This window comes from Quercus suber, unplaced genomic scaffold (assembly GCF_002906115.3).
Source record: "Quercus suber isolate HL8 unplaced genomic scaffold, Cork oak 2.0 scaffold_467, whole genome shotgun sequence".
Classification (NCBI taxonomy): Eukaryota; Viridiplantae; Streptophyta; class Magnoliopsida; order Fagales; family Fagaceae; genus Quercus; species Quercus suber.
The window spans coordinates 418,080-430,141 of record NW_027069918.1 but is presented as its reverse complement, the minus strand read 5'-3'; the positions used below and the strand labels follow the sequence as shown (position 1 = coordinate 430,141).

Below are 12,062 nucleotides of genomic sequence, written 5' to 3'. Positions count from 1 at the left end.
AATCTACGGTTATCAGACAATTAAAAGCACCAAGATAAAGTGAGTGCTCACAAATAGTGGGAAGAAATCATGTTTATAGGAAGAAGGATAGAAAATGCAGCACACCATGATTGAGAATTGAGATTGACTGCTTTAGCAACCTTTATTAATGCTTTACTTTTGTAAAGCTACCAAGATTAAGTTGCTTTTTTTTTTCCCCTGCATAACCATGATTAAGTTGCTTTTTTTTTTAAGTTGCTTTTTTTTTTTTCCTGCATAACCATGATTAAGTTACTTTTTCTTTCGGTAGGAACTAGGAAACTTTAAACATCAATTCATTCAAACAGTACATATACAGGACCTTTACCTTTGCAAACTCTATTCTGTTTTATATTAATAAATCCTTCCTTATGCCAAAAAAAAAAAAAAAAAACAGTACATATACAGGACCTTTACCTTTGCAAAAAATTTATATAATGTAATATATTAAAGTGAAAGTTGAATAAAATTTCAATTAGATTTTAATTACACTATAATTTTATACTAATTGTCATCTCAAATTATATTTCAAATGCTTTCAATTTTATGTTAAATGTCTTTGAAATTGAAATTACTTTTAGTTCATCTAAAACTAAAAGTATTTTCAACTCATTTGACACTACTTCTAACCGATTTTAAATTAATATAATTTTGAAATTTATTATTAATGTCAAGTATAAATTACAATTAAAAATTTTTCATGTTCTAAAAAAAGTAATTGTTCATTTTAAATATTTTCATAAGAACTCAATTAATTGTATCACAATAACAAAATTTACTTCAAAAATTATAAACTAAGTATATAAATAGGCTCATTCTCAAAAAAAAAAAAAGTATATAAATAGGCTAACAATCTGCCTTCTTTAATAACTAAAAATTGATCAATCAACAATGAACAATTTGCGTACTCTTTGAAATGTTATCATTACAAGATTTTTCAAGAGTCGCTAAAAAATAAAAAATAAATAATGATAGCGTTAAACTTAAGTGTCGTACACCCTTTTCCTTCCTTATTCCCCCCCCCCCCNTCCCTGAAGAAGCTAAAGCCTTTTGCTTAGATACCATTGAAGAGGATATCTCGATATTGGAAAGGAGCTTCCAGGGGCACATCAACGTATAGGTTTTTGCCACAACGATTTGCAATATGATGATTGACGAAGTGACAAATTCAATAACCATCATTGTAAGTTCCTCTTTGCCGATTATCTAAATTTATGGTTCTTTGGCAAAATCAGAATTTCTGGGTGACAAAACCATGTTTTGGATTTTTCGTAAAACCTCTACTGTCAAGATTAAACTTTACAATTGTTTGGTCTACTCAGTGGAATGTAGCGCGTAGGAGATTTGATATACCTTACAGTGTCGATCTCTTCATACCCTAACTTTTGTTCCCTAAATTTGTTAGTTCATGGTAGAAAGAATGAGAGATTTCATACACCTTGTAATTCTGAATTCTGCATTTCTTTTCCAACTTTACTTTGAGATACCTCATTAACTTTTATAGGTTTTCAAGGTTAGTAGATATAACGGAAGTGAATTTAAGAATAAATGTTAATGGGGGTAATCAGTTTAGGGAAAGTGGTCAGGTTAGTATTAGCAGCTGCTTGGAAAGATCATTTTCAGTTGTTAAATTTTATGGTTATTGTTATTATTTTCTTATATGCATTATATGCAATTTTTGATCCAACCCTGCTGATGAAAAAGAGTGCAATTATGTCTGTAAATTATTGTAGCAATTGTCGTTATGAACCTCATATTCATAGGTCTGGCTATCTGTTACCTGTATGATGTATGAGTTTAGAGTGGTTCTGTTTTCCCATACAATAAATATGCCTAGAACAAATCATATGGAACTATTTTTTTTGTATAAGTCTAAATCATATTGAACTTTGACACAAAAATTCGGAAATGTATGGATTACATTGAGAAAGTTTTGCCACTTGTTTTGATTGGTTTGAAAATCTTGAGTCTTATTGCATCCTTTGTCCTCTTTTTCCTTTCTTTTACTTCCTTTTATCCCCTCTCCCCTTTTCTCCTTAATTGTAATTCTATGATACCCCCAAACTAAAAGATCAAAAACCAAAAATTGTGAAAGTTATGGGATCTGAAGAGGATACTTTGATATTCTTAACTAAATATATGATCATGAGTAATAAAACCATGTCATGCCTGGTAGTGGGATTTTCTGGATGGAATCCACTAACTTTCATGGTTTTTATGGATGGAATCCACAAATTTGCATGCAACTGCTAGTCCTGCCTGCATACATCTGGGTTGTTTTCTCAGTAATTTGTTTATATACCAAAATAAAAAATAAAAAACAGATTGTCATCTTTATATGTGAATGTTATGAGAACATCTTGTTTGATATGAATTGAAATATCTGATTTTACCCTTCACACATAATTACTTCCCCGTGAACGCGCAAAGATATTATATGATATAATCAGCTATCATTAATTGTAATTCCATCATTACCAGGATTATGAGTATGCAAGTTACAATGCTGTTGCATTTGACATAGCAAATCATTTTTGTGAGATGGCTGCTGACTATCACACGGAAACTCCTTTTATTCTGGACTTCAGTAAATATCCCGGTGCGTGGCTTGCTGAGGGTTTTTGTTTTTGTTTTTTGTTTTTTTTTTTTAAACATCTTTCTTTGCTTTTATTTCCTCTGATTGAAAAGGAATGCTTTTTGCCTCCACCAGGTTTGGAGGATCGTCAAAGATTTGTTCGTATATATTTGAGCTCTTCTGGCAATAAAACTTTTATCCTTCATTTTTATTTGCACAAGTAATTTTTGCCATGTGTCTCTCTTTTTTCTATTTTTTTTTTTTATGAATTTCACATGAATGATCACTATTGTTGCTGCAATTAGTGTTCATTTCTGTTGATAGGAAAACCCAATATTGTTGCTGTATATTTTCCTTTGAATTCTCATATTTCATTGGCTTAAATATGTCAAGAGCCTTGTAGTAGCTCAACTGACACCTCTTGGCGTTTCCAATAGAGACGTCAAGGATTCAAATCCCTCTTTCCCCAACTATTTAATCATTCAAAAAAATAAAACAGAGCTTAAATATAATGTAATTGTTGAACAATCTAAATCATGTAACCAAGTTGTGTTAGTGGCTAGAATTATACTTCACCTGAGAATTTGCATTTTGCTTTCATCATCCTCTGATCTGAATCTCTAAATGCAGGTGATGAACCTAGTGATATTGAAGTCAAGCAGTTACTTCAAGATGTTGAGAAGTATACTCTTGCAAGCCATCTGGTTTGGGGCTTATGGGGAATAATATCAGTACTTCTAACCTTCTCATCTTAGCTTTCATGATTAGAACTTGAACACTAAAATCCTACTAGAATGTCTCAGGATGACCAAGCCAATATTTTTACAAGGAAGTTTCCTATGGTTGCTGAATACAGAGTTTGACTTACCTCTTGGATATCTGTACAGATTATTACTTAATTTAACATTTTTTTTCCTTCTTCTATAAACATCCTTTTAAATGCTTCATCAAACATTTCTATTCTTCTATTTCATTCAAACAACAACACCCCCCCCCAAAAAAAAAAAACACCCCAACTCCAGTTTTTCAAAACATTAATGGCATTTCTAGCCTCATACATATAACTCACCGGGTGCCTCATCAGGGACATGCCATTAACTGGCTTAAATAGAAGCTATTCTGTGTCTAGTTTTAGCTTTTATGCTTGGTTTTGGTTTCAACCAAGTTGATCTCCTACCACAGTAACTTTTTCTAGTTTTCAAAACATTATTTTATTGGCAGTCTAGCCTCATATAGCTGATCACCTCACCATTAAAGGGTTTACAATATAAGCTTTTATTTTATTTTATTTATTTATTTATTTATTTATTATATACTTGGTTTTAACATCTACCTAGCTGCTCTCCTACCTTGTACCTAGTAGGCATGTTATGGGAAATTGGTAGGAAATAAATTTTTTTATGCATTCATTTTCTGCAAGCTCATTAGTTTTATCTTTTGATATCTTGTTCAGGAACATGTGAATGAAATCGACTTCGACTACATGGAATATGCAAGGCAAAGGTTTCAACAATATTGGTTAAGGAAGCCTGAACTATTAGAGATGGAGGTAAAACCCCTCTTTTGCAGCACTTTTCCTCTGTTTAGTTTTGCTCTTTTTTAATAAAGTATTATTAGGCACCCAAAAAAAAAAAGATAGAATTATTGTGGATAAATTTCATTAAGCCATCTCCCATAAATTTTATGATACTCATAGCTAACTTAACAATAGAAAAATAAGACAAGTGAATGAGGGTTGGTGGATTCTTTACTACAAAAAGGTATTGAAAATTTATTAGACAGGACCGCTTATAACACAGAGAAAGTAAGTTAGCAAATGCAATATTAAAGAGTGCTTTATTGAAATTTAATGATGTAAACAGCCAACAGCTGCATTAAGAAGTATCAGTCAATTGAGAACATGAGAACATGATCCAATCAAAGATTATCAATGATGAAATTAACAGAACTTGAGAACATGAGTCTTTAGGACTTACAATTGGTAGCAGATGATGTGCAATTGTTCAAAAACCACTCTATCTTTCATTTCCACTGCCAAGTGCCAACCAGTATCATATGCTTCAGAGTGATGGTGATTTCACCTTCAAAATGAGTTAATTTCATTAGCATATCATCTCTTATTAGCTAAAAAGCCCTTTTTCTTGGACTGAATTGCTATGATAGAGAATACTATTAATATGGGCATTTACAACACAAGAAATGTGATCTCTCATTTTAGTTTGTAATTTTCGAAATCAAAATTAATATGAAAGGACAATCGAAATATCTTTAAAAATGCTGGATTATAAAAAATTAGTCCAATGTCTCTTTCTGTTAATGAATATTCAAGATAGATCTGGGTTGCTACTATATGTTTCTTTTAACCTTGTCTATGTTTTATATTTCTTTATTCAGAGGTTTTTTACTTCTAATTATTTTGCTACTATATGTTTCATTTAACCTTGTCTATGTTATATATTTCTTTATTCAGAGTTTTTTTACTTCTAATTATTTCTGGTTCAATGTGTGCTCTTCAACCGGTGTAAATTGTTTAAAAGGCAAGATAGTAATAAGGAAGTGCATACATAAAATAATGCTGAAGATCTCTACTTACATTCCCAAGAAGTACCTTCCTCAAACTATCTTTAACTCTTGAACCTCTAACTTGGAATATATGAAAAAACCTTCATTTCCCATTTAGGTAAAGCAGAATTGGTAAATAACAAACAAGCTAATGCAGCCTTTACTTTTACTCACATTCACTAAGTTGAAAATTCTTTGTCTTACACTTCATCTATATCTCAATAGCTAAAATTAATTCAAATCTCAACAATCTGCTGTAAAAGGTAATTTACTTGGAACATGTTCTGTCTTGCTAACCATGATGTTTCTTGACACCAACTAAGAAGCAATGAGTTCCATGATGAAAAATCAGGAGCAATATCCTTTTCTAACATTTGTGACAAGAGCCCAAAAGCCTTTTGAAAATCCCCCTTCCTACAAAGAGCATCAACCAAGGGATTATGACTTCCTATGTCAAGTTTGCAACCCCTCACAACCATGTCATCAATGAGCTTCAAAGCACTACTGACCTGTCCTTGCCTGCAGACCCCACTAATCAGAGCATTGAATGTTGGTGCAAGTGGATAATAACCACGACCAACAATCTCATTCATCAGCTCAAATGCTTCACGCATATACCCTCCTTCACAGAATCCATGGATTAAATGGTCATAAACAAGAACATTTGGAACTCTCCCTTCTCCAAGTATCTGACCAAAAACCTTCTTTGCATCCTCAATAGCACCCTCTTCACAAAGACTTAAAATTCTCCAGCTCCTATCAACTGCTCTAGGGAATAACTTCCCCATCTGGGTCAAAAATATGAGTGCTTCATCTAACTGATTCTCCTTATACAGACCATATAACACACTATCATAAGGGCTTAAACGACCCCTAGATCCCTCCTTACTCTCCTCCATTATTTCCAAAATCTTAAACCCATCTTCCATCCTCCCTCCTGAACAAAACCCTTTAATTAATGTATCATATGTAACAAAATTCCAATTAATTCCATCTGTTTTCATGTCATTACACAGATCAAGAGCCAAATCCAACATTTCAGACTCACAACAACCAGAGATCAATATATTGTGTGTCCACATTTGGAAGGCAGCCCTTCCTCTCCATCTCCTTCAAAAGGCAATGCTCAACCTTCACCTTCCCTCATCTACAAAAACCCTTTATCAAAGTGCTATAAGCCACAACATCCACCAAACTTCCCTTACTCTCCAATCTGTTCAAAACGTCAACAGCCTCAGTTACACGACCAACATTCCAGAGAACTTCCAGCACCTTAGTCCCTGTTACAACATCAGGCACAAACCCCAGATTGAAGCACTTCTCTAATAGAACAAGAGCTTGAACCAAATTATCTTCTTTACAATACGCAGATATTAAGATATTAAAAGTCACATCATTAGGCTCCTCCATCTCATTCATCAAGCTCCTTGCTCTCTCAACTTTCCCATTCCTGCAAATTGCACGAAGTAATGTGTTATAAATCACAGTATTTGGTATGATTTCCCTAGACTTCATCACTTGCAACAGTTTGTAACCATCACCAATCCTATTAGTGAAGCAAAGCCCCTTCATTAAGATCCCGAAAGCATATTCATCACCTTCAACACCGCTCCCCATCATCTTCTTCCTATAAAACTCTCAAGCCAAATCAATATCTTCCTCAACAAGAACATCAAGTACTGAATTTGAAAATCCTCAAAGAAGGTTTCTTTCCAAACTGAGTAACCTAGTCAACCGCTTTGATCACCCTCTTAACCATACGTGCCCGCCCTAGACCACGGACGATTGTGATGAAAATGTCTTCATCAGGGGGTGACCCGATTGCATTGGGAATTTCTTGAAGTAATTCCTTTACTATATCGAACTGGCGGAAAGCACAGAGCTTGTGGATCAATGCACGGTAGGTGGATTGAGAGTGGGTAAAATTGGGGAGTTTGGAAGCCCATTTGAAGGTTTGAAGGGCTTGGGAGAATGACTTTTGGTCTAGTATTAAATGGGCAATGTGCTGTTGGGATGGAACAGGAGATGATGAGGATGAAATGCATTTTGATTGCAGGCTGCAAAAAAGAAATCTCTGATAAGTTAGTGAGCGGAATATTGGAAGTGTTGAAGGGTTGGAGATTTGGGGCATGAAGTGCTTTGTTTCCAACACCAACTAATTTATTTTCATACTGGGTGCTGAGTTATTAACCATTATACTTGATCCAATGCCACATCGCAAAATCTTATGCCTTGCATCAAGAAAGAAGAATTGTAGATAAAGCAAAACAGTATGCTCAAAGTGCTTATTTACACATATGTAATTCAAAGTTTAGCTTTTCTAAATTGGTATTTGTATATTGAAAGTATCTTTCCTCTCCAACACATTTAAGAGGCTGTGCCATTGGGTATGAAATACAGAAAGAAAGTCAAACTCTCTCCTATTCTATTTTCTGAACTGTAATTAATCATCATTTTTATCATTCATATAATAAAAATACTATGTTTTTAACCTCTCTTGCACAAGCATCCCCCAATAATGAACAAATTAAACCCTCTACTCTTTTCCTCATTTGTCTTCTTAATGTTGTTTCTAACTTCACATTTTTATAAGTGGTTTTAATTTTTCAATACATTTAAATTTGCAATCTTTATTTCATGAGTTGTTCATCACCTTTCACTCTTAATCACCCATAATCCACAGCTTCAACAAGTAATGAAAAAAAAAATACAATCTAAAAATGTTTTTTGGTCCTATTTTGTTTTTTCTTCTAATTAGAAATCCTCACTTAGAACTAACAACAAACAACTTACCTACACTATATAAACAACCAAACCAACCTATTTTTCTCAAAATCCCCAAACTCCAAAATCAGCCAGAATCAATAAAAAAGGAACCTTGAAGATACCATTCATTCGAAATCGTCACGCAGCTCAAGCCACCACAGCGTTGTCCCAGGAATGCAATCTAAAGCTCTGTTTCTGATCTCTGTGTAGTATAATAAAGCATAAAGTGCTTGAGATGGTTTGGGCTTTGTTAATGTTAAGTTGACGCTGACGAATGCTCTTGGTCATCGATTAATAATATAGTTAAAGGAAGTTTTTATAAGAAAAAATAATCAATTAATATTTTGATAGTTTTTTTTTTTAATTAAATAAATGTCAAAATTTTCTTAAAATAAATTGTTAAATAATGTACTAAGAGCACTTGTTAGTATTTTCTTAATGTTAATGTGGATTAATGACAAGAATAGAGTGGGCTAGGTTTGAATTAGATATGGCAAAACGGGTCAGAATTTTTTGACCTGACCCAACTCGAAAGATACTTGATTCGAACCCAATTTTTTTGATCCGAAGCAAAAACGGGTTGACCCGTGACTTGACCTATGTTTTTTGCGGTTCAAGCCAACCCAACCCGAATCAAAACCATTTTTTAAAACTTTTTTTGGGGTAAAAAAAATAAAATTAAGATAATATTGGTTTAATTGTTTGTTGTGAGTTTTAAGGAAACAACTGAGACATTTATATAACTATATGCAAATTAATTGAAAAATGAATTATTGAGCATTTTGTAATGAGTAAAGATTTTTAGATATTAAATAGCAAAATACATGCCAAGATAATCTAGTTATGATATAGTTAAAAATATAGATTTAAAATTGTAGACATATATGAAAAACATTCACAAGTGTGAAAATAGTGAAGCTAAAGCATCAAATTAACATAAATTATGAATGCTTAGACCTATTTTTTAACAATTTATGTTCAAAATAAATGGCTTTTCAAAATAAATTATGATATTTCCTAGAGTGTGTGTTGCTTAACAATAATATAATATTCATAAAAGAGACCATGAAATAAATAATCAAACTTTAATATATATTTCAAATTGAAATAGAGTGCCAACCACAATTGACAATAGATTATAAATTTCTTATATGTTTTTATTCTTTGTCAAATAAATTATTCAATAAGTCATTTGTAATTTTTTTTTTTTTTTTTTAACTTTAGGATGTTGATATTGTGTAGAAATAAAACTTTTGTAATTTTTTTACATATTTTTGTGTTATTTTGTTTTAGATAGCAATGTTAGGATTTGTATAATTTTAAAATTATTGAATAAGTATTAATAAGTGTAATTCATTCTTGATATAAGTAGTCAATTCAAAGTAATGCATTTTACATCAAGTAATCTGTTGCATGATTTTCTAAATGACAAATACATATTGTTTTCTTTTAAAAAAAAAAATTCATGTAAAAAATACGAGTCAACCTGACCTAACTCGGCCCGCCCCGCAACCCGATTGACCCAACCTGAACTGACCCAACCCACCTTGCCCATTTTGCCATGTCTAGTTTGTATAACAAAGAATTTATAAACTCTTTCAAATGAACAATTTGCATACTCTTTCAAATGTTATCATTACAAGATTTTTCAAGAATCAGTAAAAAAATAAAAATGATAGCGTTAAACTTAAATGTTGTACCCCCTTTTTCTTACTTATTTTACACCCCCCCCCCCCCCTTCTCACTCACACACAGACACTCACAAAACTCTCTAGGACATCCTAGGCTCAATTCCTCCAAGATTTCAAGGTAAAATCCTAAGTCCTTTTATTTTCATCGAATTTGTTAGTTTTTATTATAATTGATGGATGTCATTGAGATTATGAGTGATTTTGGGTGTTGGTAGATTTTTATGACAAATGGTTAAGGGTCTTCACAAAAGGTGGTCCTTTGAGGTTTCTGAATAATTCAAATTTGGGTTTGGATTCCTAACATTTAATAGTTGATAAATCTAATTTTAGTTACTATTGAGTTTATTTGGGCAAGTTGAGGGTTTGATGGCTTATTGTCTTGAATGATGTTGTGATACTAATTGTTTTAATGGATCAAAGGAACGACCTTTCAAAAGACCAAAATTCTCAATTTCTAAAGGAATTTTGGGGATTTCAGAAAATTGTTTAATGTAATGTTTATGGCTTAATCGTGGACCCATTGATTTTAGACACATTTGGATGGGATTGATTTAAAGATGGGCTTCATAAGCGTAACACACGAGACTTTTGTCTAACCATGTATAATTGATGTCCTAATAAGATTTCAAAAAACTTTTGGGTTAAGTTGGTGGTGGCCTTGTTTCAATAAGAGAGTGATCTCAAAAGAAGTTGATAGAACTATGCCAAATTCTAAGGCTTAGGCTAGCCTAAATCAATCACTTTTCTCGAATTTACAGTTCATTAACCAAACATAGCTTGAATAAGGTGAAACACTACTTGATTTTTGCAATCTTTTTTACACGACTAATTACACAACACTTGAGTCTTTATGACACGGTTTATATCATGACACATAAGCTTGTGTAACACGGTATTCATATCCAACATCTAGTTCTTGCAGTCTTCATGACATAACTAGTAGTACAACACCTAAATTTTTATGAAACGTTAGTTATCATGGTACTTTATAAGATTGGGATCTCTTTTGAATGGAATTCTTATGGAGATTTCCTTGGTGTTGGGTGGGAAATCTTTGAAATGGATTTTCTTAGAAAAAAAAATTTATACAAGTTCCTTTGGTCTATGGCCTTCTCATGCACTAAACCTTTAACTATAACTCTCTATAGATACTTAAGTCATATCTTGTTTTAAGCCACAATTTTCTTGGACGCCTTTAGCAGTTAATAGTACTAATTATATCTTATCAAAAAAAAAAAAAATAGTACTAATTATATTAATAGTAATTACTAAGCAGCTACACATTTAGAATGCACGGCAACGGTGGTGGCAAAGGAGGAGGAAGTGTTGGCAGTGAATGTGGCAAAGATGTTGTGGCACTGGCGGTGGTGCAGCCAAAAGTGGTGGGGGTGGCTCTGTGGGCAGTGGCAGTGGTGGCAGGATGGTTGTTCCAGGGAGTGGAGGAGGATCACACATTTCAAGGGACTCTTTTCAAAGTAATCCCCAAATTTATTTTGATGGACTGCATGTTGGTCAAAAGGGAAAAAAATAATGATGTTCTTGTTAGGAACTACATGTGAAACTATCTTATTAATTCTGCTTTATGGATATTATATATAATATACGATTGAATAAAGTTAAAGTTCATAATGTGCTTGGTAGACATATGAATCATGTGCTTGGGTAGATAGCCTTCTTAGACTGTGTGATGAAAGTAGTAATGTGTGTTGTGTAATATATGGTTTTTGTTAATAAAATAGTTTTAATGTCCTACTTGCTTTTGTTTCTATTTTACATTATTATTTCTTCAATCTAGATAGTTACTCGTAATAAAGATTACAAGTGTAAACAATTGAACAATTGACCTAGCATGAGTAAATGTTGAACAATTGAAGTATTAAACCATATCAAAGGATTGCACATCTGAATATAATAATAGTAATACTTGCAGAGTACAAAATGAAGCATGACTCAAAACTTTATTTGACATTGTAAATGATTTTTATACACAAAAAATGGGTACTATCTACTTTGACAAATGTACAAGTGCATTGAGCTTTTTCATTTAGTTTTCTTCTTATTTTGTTAGTATATAACTTTATAAAACCTTACTCTTTTTTTTCTTTTTCTTTTTTTTCTTTTTTAAAGTATAACTATATTTTAGTCCAATTAGGAAAAACTTAAATAAGATAATATCAAACAAACACTAAGTTAATAATATAGAACTTATGCGGATTAAATTATCAACTTCACATATATGCTAAATAGCTCCTTCTGTGACTTTGTCATCCATGAGCTAATGTCCTACACAGGGACATAAAATTGGCAAAATAAGATTGGAGTGATTAGATTGAAATGAGTTGATGCAAGTGTAACTTATCAATAAATAAAATAAAAATATTGAAATAGAAATATATTCTTGAATATGGTTGGTTTAAAATTAAGGTAAGTTTAGTCATTTTTGTAAAATC

At 32.3% G+C, this 12,062-nt stretch overlaps 1 protein-coding gene and 1 pseudogene across 2 annotated transcripts; one reads left to right on the top strand and one right to left on the bottom strand.

Annotated features, from left to right (window-relative positions):
• The first annotated feature begins 1,053 nt into the window (after nt 1-1,053).
• On the top strand, nt 1,054-11,364 carry LOC112022671 (probable choline kinase 2). Of its 2 annotated transcripts, XM_065762650.1 has the most exons (5): nt 1,054-1,201; nt 2,500-2,617; nt 3,224-3,324; nt 4,047-4,142; nt 10,889-11,364. In XM_065762650.1, exons 1-5 carry the CDS (start codon nt 1,163-1,165, stop codon nt 10,898-10,900), a joined length of 366 nt encoding a protein of 121 aa, XP_065618722.1. In that variant the 5' UTR covers nt 1,054-1,162; the 3' UTR covers nt 10,901-11,364. The 2 variants fall into 2 exon arrangements, with proteins under 2 accessions (XP_065618722.1, XP_065618721.1); XM_065762649.1 differs by lacking the exon at nt 10,889-11,364 and having other exon boundaries at nt 4,047-7,586.
• On the bottom strand, nt 5,340-7,286 carry LOC112022691 (pentatricopeptide repeat-containing protein At2g17525, mitochondrial-like; annotated as a pseudogene).
• Nucleotides 11,365-12,062: the final 698 nt, after the last annotated feature.